The 20,763-nt window shown below is 38.4% G+C and overlaps 1 protein-coding gene across 1 annotated transcript in view; it reads left to right on the top strand.

Annotated features, from left to right (window-relative positions):
• ST8SIA6 (ST8 alpha-N-acetyl-neuraminide alpha-2,8-sialyltransferase 6) overlaps positions 1–20,399 on the top strand; it is a 118,009-nt gene extending 97,610 nt beyond the window's left edge. The window contains exons 7-9 of the mRNA XM_020966908.2: positions 7,189–7,281; positions 10,222–10,695; positions 19,892–20,399. Of these exons, the coding sequence (XP_020822567.1) occupies positions 7,189–7,281; positions 10,222–10,690 (562 nt within the window). The 3' untranslated portion in view covers positions 10,691–10,695; positions 19,892–20,399. The remainder of the gene's footprint in view (positions 1–7,188; positions 7,282–10,221; positions 10,696–19,891) is intronic.
• The last annotated feature ends 364 nt before the right edge of the window (positions 20,400–20,763 follow it).

Genomic DNA, 20,763 nt, shown 5'->3' with positions numbered 1-20,763 from the left:
CAGATTGGAACTCAGGTCCTCCTGACTTCAGGGCTGGTGCTCTATCCCCTGTACCACCTAGCTGCCCCGCCCCCTTACCCTTGTTTCTGTCCCTTTGGGTTAAGAAAAAAAAGTATTTTCCACTTGACAACTCTCAAAATTCTTTTTTTTCTTTCAGTCAAAAACAAGGTTTATTAAAGATCTGCCATATTAGCCAGACTCTTAAGGAATCTGAGCATCTGTGAGCTATTGGCTAGATTGTAAAAATCTGAGCAGTGTCTAGATTAAAAAAATCAGAGCCAACTCTTAAAATTCTTGAAGCCCACTCTCACATCCCCTCTAAGTCTTCTGCAGGCTTAAACATCCCTATTTTTTGCAACCAATACCAATGGGTCATAGTCTCCTTTCCTGTCATCATACTGTCCACCTTCTTGACACAGTCTACTTTGTCAATTTCCTTTATAAAATACTCTGGGCAGAATGGAACACAGTACTCTAGATGTGGTCTGACTATGGCACGATCCTAGTGGATAGATGGTGTCCAGGCCCTGGTGCCACAGCATCTCATTGAAATTTACAGAAATACAAGTGATGGCAGGCAGTTACCAGGCACAAGGACAACCTGCAGGCAGCAGTTATTCAAGTGATTAATTCCCATTGAGTGGCCATTGCCAGCTCCACATCTCACTGCCATATGTTGTTAACCTCTCAATTCCTTGAACTCCAACTAGTATTTTCTGGTGACAGTTTCTGCATCTCCCTGAATCAGTAACCTTATTCTCATTTCCCTGCTTTCTTAGGTCACTCCATGAAAAACTGTCTTTGAACTTCATTCTGTGTTGCATGAACTTTCAGTTGAGGTCAATATATTATTGTTTTTTTTTTTAACTGTCAGGTCACTCCATGAAAAACTGCCTTTGAACTTGACCCTGTGTTGCATAAACTTTCAATAGAGGTGACTATGTTATTAGTTGTTGTTGTTTTTTTTTTAACTATTTTGCTTTGTTCCAAGAGACCTCTCACTAAGCAGGAGTAATCTGTAAGTGTATGCAATGTGAAAACAGAACACATCAATGAAACTGAAAGTCTAAAAAAAACTTAATGCTGCTCCAACATGAACCAAGGACTCTACCTCAGACTTCCAACTGGAGCAGTAATAGCTTTGCCCCGCGGGCTAACCCAAAATATTTCACATGAAAGAAAGCTATAATAAAGAAAAATAGTTACTCTTACAGAAGACTTTTTGACAATTCCCATTGCATAGTTGAGGAAAATTTCTTTTTAAATTTTCATTTCGTTTCACAGTAAACCTTGAAAATAAAGACATTTTAGTATAAAGTTAATGATTATTTCTCAATTTTTAAAAACAAATCAAAGGTAAAGGAGTCTGTTTCTCTAATCCACTTGGGCTGCCTCTGCAATCAATCTGAGCATACACACGGCTCCCTTTGAAGTTAGCAATGGCTCTGAGCCCTGGACAGCTCTGTGGAGTGATAATGAGAGCTAGAATAAGGGCTGCTGGAATTCTGTTAGGTTTTTTTTTCCTTTTGAAAGGTCTCTTAGGATCATCAGCACAGAGCTTTGGAAATATAAGGTCTACTTTGGCCCAGGATAAATTTATAGAGCAGTCTGGAAATTATTGTACCTCTTTTATTTCAAAATGTAGGTGGTTAGGAAACAAATAATTCATTTAGGGCCAGGGATCTTTGGCAAATCATTTAGCCTCTCCAGGTCTCAGTTTCCTCATTTATAACATAAGTAGGTTGGGCTAATTAGATGGATGCTAAGGTTATGGTGAACTTTGCCCTTTAGTTGCCCATCAGAATCACTAAATAGTATTCTATTGCCTATCAACCTACTTGCTGTTACCTCAGGGATACTGTTAAGTAATTCAGTAGATCTGTGATCTCATTATTGTGTAAATCATGCCCCATCCATACTTGCTAATCCTGTTTGACTTTTGTCAGTCTTTCTGAATATCCTTCATAAAAGGATTACCCAATACTGAAAGCCACTCTGTGATTCTTTAGATATTTGGGAATACCATTGAAATCCTTGGCCTCTCAACATGACCAAACTACCTCCTTTTCCAGCAAGGCATACAAGTTTCCTTCTGACTTTTTTTTGTTCATACTTATGGAAACTCCTTCTACTGAGGCTGATCAGCAACTTGTCTCTAACTTGGAGTCCCAGACAGTTGCCTGTGGCACTGAAAGATGAAGGAATATGTCCATGGCCATACAGTTAGTGTGTATCATGGGCAGGACTTGAACTCAGGTCTTTCTGATGCCAAGACTGGTCTTCTTTCCACTATTACGTGAGTGCAAGTTATCGTTTGTAATATGCAGCAGTCTAATTATACACACCAAATATCCACTGCCCTTTCAATCTTCCTAGATAATGGTATTCAGTTGTGTAGAGCCTTATCACCTGACTGGGAGAAAATTGGTGTTTAAAAGTTGGACTTTTTTCATTGGCAAGCAAATTTCAGTCATTGAAAGTCCTACATCATTTCCCAAATGTGATCCAGTCCAGTCTAATCCCTCCATTCAATTAAATGCCTGCACTATTGTCCATCTCTAGTACCTGTCCAAAATGAGCTATCTCTTCACATTTTGTGATAATCAGTGTTATATACATTGTTCTTCCACTTTGTGTTTCTAGTGTGAATTACTAAACTGATCTCTTTTTAGGGCCCAGAAATCTCAGTGAGTATTTTCTACAGTGTTCTAGGGTACAATTAACTTGAATTAAACAGGCATTTATTAAATGCCTACTATATGTAAAGCACTATGCACACTGCCTCACCTATAAATATTAGCATTTGGAAAACTTATCAATAAGGAATTCTTCATATTTGGACTTTGTGCAAGATTGAAGAGAAGCTTGGTGAGCATGTGACTCCTTATTTTATTTGTCACTCATTCCTAATACTCAGCAGATTGTTGGCCGAAGTAATTTACATGGTTGAATCTGTCATGGGGCTTTGTATGTTGTCATATGCGTGGATGAACCCTTGTGTGAGAAGAATGCTTTGTGTTTTACTTTGCTTTACTGAGTCAACTATTCCTGAATTCTTGTCTTTGTTATTTCTTAGCCAATCATATTAAGATGAAGATATAACCTATAAAGTCATCTGCAAAAGACTGTTTATTCCCTTCTACTATTTTCATCAAGGATACTCTTAATTCATTTATAGACCATTCTTGCAAATATTTTAGAGAGCTGAGAAAGTAGATAGCCGTTTCAATAGTTACTGATGTCTTTATAATTGACTTTTGTTAAAAGTACGTTCTACAATCCTTTTTTATTCTTTTGGAATATCCCTTTCATTGATATCTTAAAAACTGTTTCTCACATTTCTTCAGAACTAATCCCTGCAGTATAGATTTCTCTTCTATGCATTTGGTATAGTCCAGACTGTCTTCCTGACTTCATCTTAAGTGCCATAGATACTTCCTCACTAAATATATTGGCACTGAGATGATAGTATCCAAGTCAAGTCACCCAACATTTATTAAGTGCCTACGGTATCCCAGGCACTGTGTAATGGTTCCACTATCATCACTGATAAAGATAGATTGTCATGGAAATGTCAGCAAATCTATTCCAATTCCTCTCTTTCTGCGGCCTCTTTAGAGATTAATCTACCAATATTCTAAAGGTAATTTGGCCTGGCTGGGGCTCAGACCAAGAACTCTGCAGGCTCATTTTTTCCTCAACTAAGTCTCACCATTTTCTGAATCAACATCACTCATAATTTTCCATGTTTCACTGATATGCTTGTATTCTGAACCAGTATGGGCCCTGACTGCCGGGCCTCTCTGTTTCTCAGAGATCAGGTATTGACTAGCTAGATATTTTCTGGGCTCATTTGGCCTCATTGTTATGTTGTAATATTTTGCACCACTTAAACTTCTTTAAAGAATAATGATGGAATCAATGCCTTTTGTCCATCTATCACTTTTCAGAGTTAACAGTTCTTTTAAACAGGTTGGGTTGGAATTACTGCAATTGCACGTAGTGTCTTCTCCTCTTTAATTTTCTAATTTGATGTTGGTTTGGACATTTGTTCTAACTAATGAATGATTTGACCGTATTTTTATATTTCTTGCTTACTGTGTCCACTACCTTATTCATTTCTTTTTAAAGACGATATTGGTGTTTTATAGGAATGAAGCTTCTGAGTAGTTTGAAAGCCTTGGTTCTCTTGATCTCGTGCTATCAGTATATTTTCTTGTCATCTTCCCTTGTGCCCACCTTTGCCTTGAAGTCATCAAGTATCAGAGTATGGGTTGCCTCCATTTAGATAATCTTGTCATAGTCTTTAATAGATTTCCTTTCTTTCTTCCTCTACAGCAGCTTTTGGAGCACAAGCTACCATCCTGAGATTGTCTGTGGTAGCTAAATTGCTTATGTACATCATTTGTGTATAAGGCAAGATGACTAAATCTCCAGTGACATGCTTTTTTTTTTGGTTGTCTTTGGGTCCAAGGTGAAACTAATTCCATGAATTCATCATTTCTTTGCCCCTCCTAAGAGAACCCATGAGCTTTCCTTTCATCTAGCTGAAATGGATTTATATCTCCTAGTTTCATTTATTGCAAGAATGCCAAAATGAATACCATCCAGTTCCTCCAAGTGGATATCAACTTGTTTATCCTTGTACAAATTTGCACATTAAGGCTGCCAGTAGTTAAATTAATACATGTAGATAGTAGAAGAACTTAGTGATTCTTAGTAGCCTCTGCTGCCTTTTCACTGCTGTAACAAAAGGAAAAGGGGTCTACACAGAACTGGGTGTTTTGTGCTTTTATCAATTTCATTTATTTATTTGTTTGTTTGTTTATTTGTTTATTTAATTATTTAATTATCAATTTCCTATGTAATTTTGACCAAACAATAACCAAGTGGCTAAGTCTCCTGGAAACCAGCTTCTCTGTACTCATCTAGGCTGATATTTGAACAATACATGCCTCCTTTTGCTGAGCCCATCCTTAAAACTGCCCTGGCTTTGTAAGGCCACCCAGAGCTTGCACTCTGAATGAATGGCCTTTTGAGAATCCAAGGTCACCTGTATGCTGTGATGAATCATTAGAGTAAGGATTTTCTGGAATATTTTGGCATAGTACCATGTTGTAAATAGGTCTTGTCTTCATCATTCCACGAGAAGTTGGACTGGCAGAGAACAGTAGATTTTCCTCGAGAGGTATGCTCGCCAGATCCATTACTGTCTCTGCTATCCATTACTAAAACTTCCCTTTCCCTAAGGTGTCCCATTTTATTGCCATGGCATTTTGACAGTTGCCAGAAGTACCGCTGTCAGGCAGACCTGCCAAGTGCTGGCCAGCTGCTGAAATCACAAACAGAGAGCAATGAGTCACAGATGTGGTTAGTTAATGTTGCCAATAGCCCACCCCCCCTGCACCAGTTGCTGTGCACAGCAAAGTCTTAAAGGCTTGTGTTTTTTTATAATCCATACCTCTTACAATTGAGTTCATCGGACATTTATTAAGTACCTACTATGTACCCAGCATTATGCTAAGGAGCAGAAATGAAATAGTCCCAGCTATCAAAGAGTTTACATTCTTCTGTGGAAAGAGCTACTATCTACCTATCTACTCAGATATGTAAATATACAAAGTAATTTGGGAAGTGGAGAGCAATAAAAAACCAGGGGAAACAGAAAAGGCTTTGGGTGGGAGGTGATACCAAAGCCAAGCCTTGAAGATTGGTACTATTATTATTTCTATTTGTAGAGATGAGAAAACAGGCTCAGAAATATTGAATGATTTGCTTAGGGCCACACAGCTAGGCTCTGACCCAGATATTCCCGACTCCAAGTCTAGTACGCCTGTTGGAGGCAGCATATTTTGCTATAAGAAAAATGCAAGTTAGTGCTGGTGCCCATTTGTACCAGATTTTCACAAATATGGAGGGTGGTGACATGGTAGCCTCAAACATAGTATGGTTAAAGATGTGAAATTCAAACAACATTTTCCAAGGCTACCAAGTTGCTCTCTATATTCATTAAATAAAGGTTTCAAGATTTGTTATACTTGAAAGTCAATAAATAGCACTAGATGTACTTTACTCAACTTAAAATATGAGATAGACAGTGGGAAAGATAAAATTAACGGCAAGTTTAAAATTTTAATTTTTTCCTTTGAATTCTAGTGGGTATATGGTGTCTAAAATGTCAATGTTCTCTCCATTGATGGAGGCCACAATTCATCCATCCCTCGTGCAAATCTCACCCTTGTTTTCCCATATGGTTTCCATTGAGGATCTATCCAATGCATTTCTGGTTCAATTAGTACCTTAGGGGTACCAACAGAACATCCTGACTTTCTATCTGTCCTTTCACATTCTCAGCCCACAACCAGTCCCATTTCCTTTTCTGCCACTTCTTGAACAATTCATTATAAGTAACATGATGGCTAGGCCTGTCTATGCTCACCACTGAAATATGAAATGAGAGCATCAGTATGTCTGTTCATGGTGACTTAGAATTGATTTTTGGAGGGGGGAAAAAAGCCTCATCTGGGGAGGGGTATCCACAAGCCTGATGAAAACAAATGAGATGGCTGATTAAAGTATTGAGAGCCACAGGGTATGTTGGTACACACCTATAGACCCTGTTACTGGAGAAGCTGAGGCTGGTGGATTGCTTGAATTCAGGAGTTCTAAGTAGGACTAAAGCCAATTTCATTGTCTTCATTAAGTCTGGCATCAATATGGCGAGGCCCTAGAAATGGGTCGGGGCCATCAGGCTGCTTAAGGAGAGGCAAACCAGTCCAGGTCAGAAGTGGAGCAGATCAAAGCCTCTGACCCCACAGGGGGTCAAACTGTGAGTGGCCACAGTCCTTGCAGGGAGATCCATTCTCCCCAAAAAAGTGTTTGCAATCTTTCACTCTTTCAATAGTCAACATGTGATTGTTATTCCCATTCTTCTCCCTTTACCTTTATCTCTTTCAATTTTGCTTATTCCTTACATGTCACACTTTGATTTAAATAAAAGTTACTATAATCCAAAGCATTTGTAAGTCACTCTGTAGTCTAATGAAAAATTGCTCTTAAAAGAGTTTCTAATTTAAGTAAAGTGAAGTTTGGGTGGGCCCCCATATGTACTCTTTTGTGGGACAGAAAGATATCAATAGATCTCCTATTTTATAATGTTTTAAAAATAATTTTTCCCCTAAATTTCAGATGTAATCTTCCCCCAATCACAGGAAATATTAGCAGAGACGTTGGCAATAAAACCAATCTAGTCACTGTTAATCCCAGCATCATTGGACGGAAGTAAGTACCATTACACTTGATTTTTTTCCCTTTTTTAATTTAAATATTTACTATTTTTATAAGATTTCTTTTCTCTTCCTCTCACCACCCCCTCAAATGGACAATAATTGAAAAAGGAAAACCAAAACCCTCATAACAGTTATATAATTTTTCAAAAAAATTTTTTTTTGTAAGAACATTTTTTCATGGCCTGTTACATCAAAGTTTACTTGGGGCTGAGTAATAATGGTAGGAATGCCCCAGTGGCCTTTTCTCAATATGGACAAAAATAAGTAAGACTTTTTTGATGTGATTCATTGGTTGCTTTTCATAAAGGTTTTAGATGCATTTTTATTCTGACTTTATAGGCTGGAGGTGGCACATGGTAAAGGAGAGAAAACTGATTTGGGAGTCAATGGACCTGAGTTCAAAACCTGTCTCTCCCACAAGCTATTTATGTGATATTTGGCAGACTTTTTCTGGGCCTCAGTTTCCTCATCTGTAAAATTATGGAGTTGGACTAAGCAACCTCTGAGGTCTCTTCCAGCTCTCAAATATGCCATTGTATGGTTAAATGCAGCTCATACAAATGAGAATGAGTTCATTCTTTTTGATAGTGATGGTATAATGTTGTTGTCTTCAACTTTCACATATACTTTTAGCACAACTTTTCATCTTGTAAACATTTTCTCTAGAGGCAGCATGGTACAGTTCTGCGTTTGGTGTCAGAAAAACATGGATTCAAATCCTACCTCTGACATTCGTGAATAGTATGATCCTGGACAAGTCACTTAACCTTATTTCTCTCAGGTCTTGTTTCAACCCCATAACAAATCAACTAAGACATCAGTGGGAGTTCTGCAGGCTGAAAAAAATGACAAATCCTTTTAATGTTCCTCCAATTCACAAAATTCTTTATTTAAAAGCCTCATTTTGTTCTGAGACACAATATTTAGAAGTCATACCATCAAAGCCAAAGATTTTTTTGTTCACGTTTTAAAGCTTTTCTTCTCCTTTCTTTCCCCTCTGCCATTCATCCAAAGTTACACAAACATCTCGCTCGGGCTAATTCTTCCAGTGCCTAGGCAATTCTGTTCATTGATCATCTGTTAGCTGTCTTTAGAGATGGCATTAACTCTGATTTTAGACCATAGGGAGACTGGGGTGCACCCTGATGCTGTCACAGCTAAACCTAGTAACTTTCCAGCCCGAGAGTGTGCCTTGGAAGAATCAGGCGAAACAAATCCCAGTTTCCTCTTTGGTTTGTTTGTACCTCAAAACAATTTGCATGCTTTCCCTATAGAGTTTAACTACTAGAAAATGTTGTTGATTGATTGACTAAAATTCAAAGTAGAGAGTAAGCTCTATAGAATCAACCTTTATTCTCTCATTTATCCTCACTGTTTAATACTCAGTTGGATCTATAATTGGATAACCAATGTGGGCATTATTTCCAAAGATGTGGCTCCACATCGTGCATGTATAATTTTTGTCTTCCCACAAGTTGGCCACAGGACACCCATCCAGTATGATGAGGGCCTTCCTCATGAGCTTTTCTTGACATCACAAGGATACCAGTGAAGCCCACAACTTTTCCATTGGTTATCTCTCACTACTGTTAGTTGACCATTCCATCTTTATAGCCAATAAGCTTCTTAGATGACAGCCTGTACATCATTTTGCTTTCAGAATTCATGGTTTGTAATATGTTACAGCCCCATAGTGCCCATTGTGCACATCACCATTGCCCTTTGGGAGACCCTTCACATCATCTAATCTTGTTTGTTAATTAAGTTTGAACAAGAACATAAAAAAACCAATGAGGTTCTGCTATTTGTTCTGTGACAGCTTGAGTTCTGAAACAGACAAGAATCCATATAGGCAAAGCTTGTCTATAGCAAGATATATTCAAGCTTTTAGAGAAATAGTATAACCCTAGAGGAAATAGGATAAAGGTATTTGTGATTACATTTCTAAGTTAAGAGTGTGTTCAAGTGATGTTTTCACCTATCTGTAGCTTGTTGGAGGTGAGGCAAATGATTTATTGAATGGTATATTGAGGAAAGGTTCATGAGGGAAGTGAAATTTAGAAATTATTTAACTATGGTCATCTCATAGGGAGAAGTTGGATGGCACGATGGATAAAGAGTCTGCCTCAAAGCCAGCCTCCCACCTAAGGGCAGTCCTGCCTCTGCCCTGTACTGACTGTGTGTACATCCTTGGGGCAAGTCACCTAATCTCTCTACATTCTAAGCAACCCTATAAATTGTAGAAATATATTATAGACTATAAATGACAGAAAAGGGATTGCTTACTATGTGCTAAGTACTTTACAAGTATTATCTCTCCTGGTCTCACAACAACTCTGTGAAGTAGGTGCTGTTATTATCTGCATTTTACAGCTGAGGAAACTGAGGCAGACAGAAGTTAAAGTGACTTGCCTAGGGTTGCACAGTTAAGGAGTGTTTGAAATTAGATTTGAACTCAGATCTTTCTGATTCTAGACCCAGTACTCTGTATGTCACAGCTAAACATAGTAACTTTCCAGCCAGAGAGTGAGCCTTGGAGCTATCATGGTCAGTACCTGTGTGTGACTGACCTAAACGCCTCCTACCATGAAATTACAGGTCCAGTCCATGTCCTTAGCCTATCATCTTATGGGGTCGTTCAGCTTGGGAGGAGGGAAGAGGGAGAAAGTGCTTTTCCCCAGGATGTCTAAGAAGTCAGGTGAGGAAATAGAATGAAAAGCCTAAGAATTCTGACATGGATAGATGAACGTCCTTGCTTTTGACAGTGAGCAGGCAATCGACTAATTAATTTTCTTTAAGTCTATTTTTATGCCTCATTTGTTATTCATTAATATAAATGCTCAGTGTCTTAGTCAATGAAAAAAAAAAGTCTAAAATGTTACTAAAATGACCAGTTTTAGTGGTCATGTTTTGTTTCATTTTGTTTGGTCAGGTATGGTGAATTAAATGTAAATAAATCAGCGTTTCTGAACAGCATTGCAACCTATGGAGAGGCATTCCTTATCCTGCCAGCATTTTCCTTTAGAAGAAATACTGATGTCTCTTTTGAAGTATACCACACACTCCATGGCTTCAAAGCCAAACAGAAGGCTATATTTTTTCATCCCAAGTACCTGAAAAGCCTTGCCCAGTTCTGGAGAACTAAAGGTGTGAACGCATTTCGCTTATCCTCTGGCTTAATGATCACAAGTGCTGCCATTGAACTGTGTGAGAATGTGAAGTTGTATGGATTTTGGCCTTTCTCCAAGACCACAAATGACACCCCCATCAGCCATCACTACTATGACAATGAATTACCGAAACCTGGTTTCCATGCAATGCCCATAGAATATAGAGAAATTCTCCAGCTTCATGGGAAAGGTGTCCTCAAGTTACAATTTAGTAAATGTGAAGCAGCTTAAGCAAGGTAGGTCAGAGTGTCTTAATTTAAGATTTGGTTGGTGGAGTTTTGTTTGTTTGTTTGTTTTTTTTGTTGGGTTTTTTGTTGGGGTTTTTTTTGAGGCAATCAGGATGAAGTGACTTGCCCAGAGTCACAAGGCTCCTAAGTGTCTGAGGCTGGATTTCAATTCTGGCCTTCTGCCCCCTTAATTTAAGATAGAAAGAGCTTGAATTTGAGTCAATATTTAAATCAGAGCATTCTTTATATTCATGAGATCCATTTTTCCCTCAGTAAGCAAATAGCATGCATCCGCAGAAGTGGGAAGTATATAACTAGAGAAAAAGGGCATTTATCTTTGAAATTCCAAGCTGTATTCACACACCTTACTTCTTGTCCCAGCCAGAGAACAATTGAGCAGCCTGTGTTCTGGGGCTCATTTTGCTATTAAATTGTGAGTATATTCTCTCCATCTGTCTGTGTCTCACAAAAGGGAGAGCATTTTAGTAAGACCCAATGACGTATACGTGAAATGTGCCGCCTGGTGGAGGGGTCAGGTCTTGTGCTTACTTAAGTTAATCTTGTTAACTTGTGGTTGCCCCCATTGTCAAGTGGCCCCAAGGGTTTAGACCAGGGATGGGGAACCTGTGGCCTTCTAGGTCCTTGGGTGTGGCCTTTTGACTGAGTCCAAGTTTACAGAACAAACCTTTTTATTAAGGAGATTTGTTCTGTGAAGTTTGGATTCGGTCAAAGGGCCGCACTGGAGGACACTGAGGACCACTTGTGGCCTTGAGGGCACAGGTTCCACACCCCTGGCTTAGGCTTTCTCCTTGCTCCTTCTAGCCTTCTATCTAATTATGCTTCTCCCATTTTCTTCTTCTCTTCCCCTTGGGGGATTTTAGCCAAGGGCAACTGTAAAACTTAAATCACAGAATTAGAGAGTTGGAAGGGACCTCTACAACCATTTCATACAATCCATACCCAAAAGGAAGGCTCACTAGAACATACCAACAAGGCAGTTCATTGTCCTTTTGGATATGTCATTGTTAGGAAATTTTTTGCTAAATCCTGAACATTTTGTATTTGAGCTTATCTTCTAGGAAATTCTTGATAAATGTTGTTTACAGACTGACCTCGCTATCCCCTATTTCTTCATCTGTGAAATAGGGTTATAATAATGCTTGTCCTACCTTCCTCATAGGAGGATCACTCAAATACTCAAATGGATCTCTGAACTTATCAGTGTGGACAGACCTTCCATGCCTGCTCTTCCTAGATGTCTCATGTCGTGAAACAACCCATAAGAACAAAATGATCTCTATGATCAAAAAGTGGATTTTAAAAGCTATACAAATAGTTTATTAATACTTGTAAAGATCCTTGATTTCATTAGTGTGAGTACTCTTCCCTCTCATAGAGATAAAAGTCTTTCAACACCTTGGTGGATAGTTTCCTGAATTGTTATGGCCCCCAAAACCTCGTCACCTTGTGGACAACTTTCTCTTAATGAGACTCTCCTTGGATGACATACACGCAATCCATTGCCAAGCCCATATTAAAAATATTGCCCACTTCAGAAAGCTTAGACTCCATTTACATAACCCTTGAGAATGCAGGGTCACTTCTATATCACCATAAGGCATCAGAATAGGTCTTCATTAGAATTTATTACTTTTGTTCTTTAATCATTACTCAGAAATCCATTGACTAAGATGTTGGACCACATTTTTTTTATAAGTGAAACAACTATATTTTTCATAAAAATCATCAATCAATCCATGAGCATTTATTAAGTTCCTACCATGTACCAGGCACTGTTAGGTGCTTGAGATACAGAGACAAAAAAGAGATAGTTGCTGTTCTGAATTAATTTATGTTCTATTTGGGAAGCCAGCATACACATATATAAGCTTATAGAGGATAGAGGCTGAATCTGTGGCTTCATTAGAATTCATGGAGGAGGAAACTCCCCTCTCCTAATGCAGGTTGGTGTTTTCTCCATAACTTATAGTTTTAGGGAGTTGCCTAGAACACTGAAAGGCTAAGTCACTTACCCTGGATCATGTAACCAGTATGTGCCAGAGACAGGGCATTAGCCCAGGTCTTCCCAACCCTTAAATTATCACTCACTCTACTATGCCATCCTGCCTCTCATATAAGTACAGAAATATGTTTATATACATAATTATTTATAAAAGAGACACAAGGTAGTTGGGGGGGGGGCGCTGGCGTTTGGAAGGACCTGAAAAGCCTTCCTGTAGAATGAGAGTCATGCTTGATCTGATTCTTGAATGAAGTAAGGGGATCTATGTGATGGAGGGGAGGAGGAAGAACACCAGTCTCATATAGTGTGTTCACTAGATAAATGGGAATTTTAACAGATTATAACCACAGAAAAAATTCTCCCACCAAACCCTGAATACGGGTGTTAGTTCTTGTTAGCACAATATTCTGAGGCCATCATTGGTCCTTTAGCTGAAAATTACACTCTTGGAAAATTTGGAGGCAGACTATGGGACTAAATTTGACAAATTACTAATGTAGCCCAAGAGCTAAGCCAGAAAAGAAGAGATTGACCTTTGTAAAAGAGAGAAGACCAAAGTGTTTTGATAAGTGATTTCTCTGATTTTTTTTCATGTTATGAGCCAGTGATTTATTCTACCCATGTGACATTTTCCGGGAAAGTATTTGGAACAGATATAATTGAACCAGGACCAGTGTCCAATGTTTATAATCTCTTTGAGCATCTTCCATCATTTGGGCCAAGTACTATCAGTACCCTAGGGGGTCAGGGGATTAAGTATGTGTAAGTATATCATGCCAAAAAAATGAGCATGAAAATAATTTGTTCTGGTGTAGCAATTTTGTGGCATACTAATTCTCTCAGATTTTAATAAGCCAAAGAGATTGGGTAATAAAAAAATTGTTTTCATTTTCTGATAAAAATTAATTCTCACACATACTCACAGATGCTCACCATTGTCATCACAAGTAGAATGAAATGTTCTTGTTGTCAAATAATAGTTAGATGAATAGTCTTAACTAAAGTTTGAAAAACTTTCTGGGATTTGGATTATCAATGCTGAAGCACCGACTTCAGACCCCGATTTTGCAGCCATTCTGGCTACCTCTGATGTCAATGTCAGCACAGGATGGCTCTCTATTAAATAATTGAGCTGTGTGGCTCCTGGGGCCAGTAGGTAAATCTAGCTATTAGGCAGCCTTTGTTTTTCTTGGGAAATAGAAACAAGGAGAGCCTCAGGGACATACTCTCAGATGCAGTCTTAATTACCCTAGCCTGACAACGCAGCTTACCCTTGGCTGCCCGTTTAAGCAATCTGACCAATTCATGCCAAGCTCCTCGTTCTGATACGTTGCCCACAGTGAAACAGAGACTAACATAGTGCTCCAGCAGCACTGGTCTAGGGCATTGGTCCCCAAAGTGTGAGCCATGGAAGGGATGTGGGAACAGTTAATCAGAGGATGGAAAGATGAGTCTCATCCCATGCTCCCCCTTATATCCAATCATAGATTTAAAGCTAGAAGGGACCTTAATAGTCAATAAGTGTAACTCTCTCATTTTACTGATGAGGAAATGGCTGAAGAAGTGAAGTGACTTACCTAGGGTCACATAGTTATTAAGTGCCTCAGATGGGACTTGAACCCTGACTCCCAAGTCCAATACTCTATCCACTACATTACAGTGCCTTCTATCATGAGGCTTACCTCCAACACAACCATAGCTACCCATACCTCCTCAACTGTGCCCTACCTCTGCTATGCAAGCCCCCCAAATTCCCCTCTCACCTTCTGAGCCAGGAGTTGGCCCCTCAGAAGAGTTTTAACTGAACTACTATGAGTTCACCCATAGCAGCAGCAGTACAGGCGTCAATGGAAAAATTCCCAGCTATTCTCCAGCATATCTACCCACTTCTAGGTGTATACATACTTTTCCTCCAATAGAATATAATCTCTTTGAGATCAAAGACTGTTTTGTCTTGGTCTTTGAATCAAGTGTTTGGCATATAGTAAGCTCTCAAATTTATACCACAAGTTAGAATATAATAAGGGCCTAGCAGAGGTAAAAGAGAGGGAGGAGAGATTCCAAGAGGAAGGAGCCCTGTTAGCTAGAAGAATCAGAAGAGGCTTCATGGAGCAGAGAGAATCTCATCTGACCCTTGAAAGAAGGAAAGGAGCTTCACAGGGGCAGATGTAGTGAGGCATAGGGAATGATGTGGGTAAATATGTGGAGAGAGGAGAAGTCAGGATGTGATCAGGAAATGTTAGTACAACTCAAATGTCATGTACTTGAAAGAAGGAAGTACAGGATAAGGTTAAGAAAAATAAGGAACCAGAAGATGGAGAGCCTTAATTAAATGCCATTTTAAGCGGTTCATTGTTTAGCCTCTAGCCCTGTAGGGGAGTCAGTGAAGATTTTTTGAGTGGGAGAGTAAAGTAATCCACGTGGTTCATTAGGAAGATTTATTGGACCATAGAGGAGAGAGGTTAGAAACAAGAAGATCAATGAGGAAGGTATGATAGTATCTTAAGGGAGAAGTGATGAATGCCCAAATTAAGGTGGTTGCCACGTGAAGAACATTGCCAAGGTAGAATGGTCAGGATTGGAGGGTTAGAGAAGAGGGAATGAGCCAAAGATGACCATGGCAAGCATTGGTCTTCTTGACCGGGCTATCAATCTGGAAAAAAATCATTTAACCTCTAATGATCAAACTCTTTTGACAATACTTTGCTGAATAAGAGCAGATGATAGTAGATATGCACATGTTCTCTCTGGATAGGCCTGGGTTTGAGTCATCTGACTGTGTGACCCTCGGTAATGGTGTCTACCTTCACCCAACTATCACCTGTGGCTCCAAGTAGCTATAGGATGTACAGCAGCCACACCCCAGTAAAACCATCTACGCATCTCAGCAGATGGGCTAAACTAGACTGAGGGTAACCAATGGGCCCAAATCCATTGGTGCGTTAGGGGGATGTTCTACTCCAAGCAGGCAAATGAAAACAATTTGTTCCAATGGCCACGAAGGCAACGGAAGCAGGTGCTGTGGAGCACTTAAAGTTTGGTCAGACATTAAAGACACCAGAGTCATCCACTGCATCCTAGACCATTGCCAGTTGTCCTGACTTTTGTCTTGCCACCAGAACTGACTCTGGAAGAGAGAGTGAGGCTGAGGACTTTGTGCAACTCTGCCTCACTCAAATGAAATTCATGTGCCAGTCATAACCCTGTGATGTCATTGGCCCTCTGCAAAAACAAAGGATGAGCAACAGCTGTGACTGGAAGAATAGTGATGTCATCAAATAAATTACCCAGGCTTTTTCTTGGTTGCCTCATCTACAAGTAGTGGAAGATTAGATGGAAGGGTAGATTTTGGAAAACATGAGAATTTTACTTTGGGACACAAATCTGAACAAAATTTGGATATTTCAGTTCACTCAGATGGCAATATCCAACTGAATGACTGGAAATGATATGATGGCCAAGATCTGGCCCAAGATCAGGCTCAGATCACCTGCTTAATCTATTATCTTGGTGCTATTGACATTTATATCCTGAATTGATTGCCTTTAATGGAGAAGAGCATCAGCAGAGGGGATATGGCTCCAAGGACATTTCCTGATGTTTATTTGGATATTCTTCTTTTGAAGTGGGCATGGCTCTCACAGCCTTTCTGGGAAGTGAGAGGAACTGGCTTTTTAAAATAGCATTTCAAGAGCAGGCTATAACAATCTGGAGAAAGGACCTTCTAGAGTGCCCCCAGTGGAGGACTGAGAAGAGGTGGGCCACCTGTTCCTTCCACATCCCCCTGGTCAAACTGAACCTCTTGGATCAGCGTTTCTTCAGACCTGCCTGTTATCTCCTCAGGGATGGCAGGCTTGATTCTCTGAGTCATGATGTGTGTGTCTGGTCCCAGCCATTAGCGCAGTGCCTGACACTTCATGAATACCTGCCAACTATTTACCCACCCTACCTCAATATCTATATATACTCAGATGACTTTGTCCTAAATTTTCCTAGTTATAAGTCTGCTTAACACTTAGTATAATGTTTTACATGTAGTAGAAGCATAGTAACAGCTGGATCCATAGCCAAAAGTAGTTGCTGGGAACAAATGCTTTTTTCAAGTTCCAGCCATCATTATATTCTGAGTAGTAGTATATCTACTCCTTTTTCTTTCACTTATTTACACATAAATATTGTGAACTATAGAAGATAGAGTACTTTAATTTTAATATACATGATTTCTTATGATAACACTAAATCACACACAGACACACACAGACACACACACACACACCCTCACCATCTCTTTTGTAGCCCAATATGTTTACTAATAGAATTGTGGTGCAGTAGAACAATAGGTGAAGTGAAAGTTTTTGATGAGGGACCCCAAATGAAGGATTTGAGTTGATATTGGGCAATTTATTTTTAAATTTTTAAATACATTTATTTAAAGTTTTGAGTTCCAAATTCTATCCCTTCCTCCCTCCCCCCACCCACCGCCTTTTCTGAGATGGTGAGCAATCAGATATAGGTTATACGTTTGTAATCAGGTAAAACATTTCCATATTAGTCATTTTGTATAAGAAGATTTGAATTTAAAAAAAAAAGAAAGAAAGAAAGTCAAAAATAGCATGCTTTAGTCTGTATTCAAACAATATCAATTCCTTCACTGGAGGTGGATAATATGCTTCATCATTAGTCCTTTGGGACTGTCTTGGATCATTTGTATTGCTGAGAATAGCTCAGTCATTCACAATTCTTCATTGTACAATATTGCTGTTACTGTGTACTGCCTTCTCCTGGTTCTGTTCACTTCAGTATGCACCATTACATGAAAGTATTTCCAGATTTTTCTGAAATTATCCTGTTTGTCATTTCATATAGCACAATAATATTGCATTACAACTATATACTACAGCTTGTTTAGCCATTCCCTAATTGATGGATATCCCCTTGATTTCCAATTCTTAGCCACCACTAAAACAACCACTATAAATATTTTTGTACCAATAGGTCCTTTTCACTTTTTTTTTTTGGATGACTTTGGGATATAGACCTAGCAGTAGTATTTCTAGATCAATTTTATTGCTGGACCAGTTTTATAGCCCTTTGGACATAGTTCCAAATTGCTCTCCACAAACGTTGGATCAGTTCACAATGCCACCGACAGTGCATTAGTGTCCCATTGGGCAATTTTAAAAACTATTTTTTCTTTTATTATAAACTAAAGAAGATTTTTAAGAAATGCAAATAAATAATCTAATAAAAGAAATATAAATACACCTAGAATAAATTTCTATAGCATAACTTATCCTTTATGTACTTAAAAGGTTTGTTTTTGCTATTTTTAAAACACAGTTGTTGGGGCAGCTAGTTGGCGCAGTGGATAGAGCTCTGGCCTTGAAGTCAGGGACATGAGCTCAAATCCAGTCTCAGATACGTGACACTTACTAGCTGTGTGACCCTGGGCAAGTCACTTAACCCCAATTGCCTCACCAAAAAAACAGGGAAAAAAAACCACGATTGTAATTAATTTGTATATTCTTTTTGTGCTTCATTTTGCATTACTTTGTATGAAGCTTTATACATCTCTTCATATTCTTCAAATATTTTTATAGCAAATAGCATTCTAGTAGATGAACATTCTTTAATTATTTTCCTCTATTCCCCAATTATTGGGCATATAGGTTGTTCCCAGTTACTTTTCTATTTAAAATCAAGGAGTTTTGAATATTTTTTTTATGTGGACAAGTCCTTTTTTCTTTCAACAATATTCTTAGGATATAATCTCAGAGATGTGATACCTAAGTCTAAAGGTATGATTAGTTTTGTAACGCTGTATACTTCCAGATTGCTTTGCAAAAAGCTTATAGTAATTTAAGGTCTCACCAACCGTGTGTATGGAGACCTTTTTCTTCCCAGTCTCACCATCATTGAATTTATTTTTATGTATTATGTTATATTGTATTATTTTGTTTTATTTTTAGCTATTTTTGCTCATCTGTTTGGTGTAGGATACTACCTCATAGTAATTTTGATTTGCATTTCTCCAATTATCTGAAAAATTGGAAAAGATTTTCATGTGCTTATTAACAATTCTATTTCCTGCTTTGATAATTGTTCATTCTTATCCCTTGACCATTTCTCTGTTGAAGATTATCATTCATCTAAAATCTAAATTTTAAATAAATCTACATCACATTTTTGTCACAATCTCTTTTCTTTTTATTTTGGAGATAGTGCTTTTTGTTATGCAAACCTTTTATCTTTTAATTAATTTTAATTATTAATTAAATGTGTCAATTTTGTATTCAGTTTTATTTTAAAAGAAACAAAGTTTTAGCCTCTAAAGTTGAATTTACTTGGTTTCTAAAGGGATGATGAAAAGATTTTAAGACATTCTCAATACAGTAATAGTAACAATTATTTTTAGGCATTTTCACAGGTTAGTATCTTTAAAATAGTAAATGGATGGCAATGTTCTAGTGTTGTAGGGAAATATATCCTTTCACTCCCACTCTAATTTACATAAGACCAGTCCTCTAAAAGTTTCACGTCTTCTCAGCACTGGAGTTTCTGTGTGTCATGGACCTCAGATAATGCATGCTGGTCATAGACTCCACCAAAGAAAACTTATTTATTCATGAGAAATGTTTCCTATAAAGATTCATCAGACCTGTAATAACAGACATTGGATGGAGCCTTGTGTTCTATTCTGAGAACCACAACTGAAGGACATTAATAAGCTGGACAGTGTCTAGAGGAGGGGAACTGAGATGGTGAAAGGTTTTAAGTCCATAGCGTTTGAAGACTGGTTGAAGAAAGTGGAAATGTTTAGCCTGGAGAAAGAGGGGCATGCTATCTGTCTTTCTACATTCATGGAGGAGAGATGAGATTTATTCTCTTTAGTCCCAAAGGGCAGAACCAGGAGAAATTGGTGGGAGTTACAAAAAGGACGATTTTAGGCTTGAGGTCAGCTCTCCAGTTCTGTGATTCTCATTTTGCAACGTGGTCCTATGCTGTGGCTAGCTAGGAGGCTCCAGGATGACGTATCCTCACTGTATGTCACAAAGAGATGTCAGAGAGATTTCATTTTCTACAAGTGTGCAAACAAAAAATAGACATTGTGGAGAGAACATCTGAGCAAAATCTGCTTTTTTAAATTCAAGAGTATATGTAACTTTTTTTTTCCTATTTCAGGCGGTGACGTCCATGGGAAGACTTTCTGTATGTTTCAACACTAGTGCTTTGCCTTGATGTTGTTTTTGCGAATTCTAAGCTGTCCTGCACCAAGATATGTTCTGCATTTAATTAGCTACACAAATGAGTTTGGACATTCTTCAAAATACACAAAGTAGCACCTTCCCTGAGGAGTTAACTGTGTTATCTCAGGGGCAAAGCATTATTATCATCAGATGTTTGTTCAGACCATACTATGTAGTGTCCAACACTCTGCTGGACCATAGGGACACTAAGAAGTCCAAGGTGGTCTGTGCCTTCAGTAGTTTATTGTGTATGTGAAGTGGCATAAAGTTGAATTTTTCATGTTTGAATGTTTAATTAAAATGAAATCATCTCTTTTGAATAGTAAAAGTTCAAGTCTTTGAAGAAAAGATGGATGGTTCTATCAGCTATTAGGCCAACTTGGAAGCCACAGAGAGAAAAGGCCTGTGTTTGTATTGGGACATTAAATGTCTTTTGGTTTGAATGCTGGCCTCATGTTCTGCTTTCTAATTATACCTATTTATGTAAATTGTAAGCCTACCCCAAAAAAAAAAACTAGGCAAACAAACCTACCTCCCCACACTCCACCTTTTTTTTCTCCTTGTCATAATGTTATCACAAAAAAGAGTGGAAGTAGTTGAGGAAAGAAAAGAGTGGGTCAGCATTCTGAACTTATCCATCTCACCTTTAAATTCCAGGCTCAAGCCAGTCTGTTATGGCTTACTAAAAGTTCCTTTTTCCAAAGGCTCTGATGTGCTTATCTTGATTAAGCACAATCTCAGCTTGGTCATATTCACATGCTTCGTAGCCTGTGTGGTTCTTTTTTGATTATTTTCATTTTAATGTAT

Source organism: Phascolarctos cinereus, unplaced genomic scaffold (genome assembly GCF_003287225.1).
Source record: "Phascolarctos cinereus isolate Bilbo 61053 unplaced genomic scaffold, phaCin_HiC Scaffold_1;HRSCAF=81, whole genome shotgun sequence".
NCBI lineage: Eukaryota > Metazoa > Chordata > Mammalia > Diprotodontia > Phascolarctidae > Phascolarctos > Phascolarctos cinereus.
Note: the sequence above shows the minus strand (reverse complement) of the source record. Positions and strands in the feature narration are given on the sequence as shown.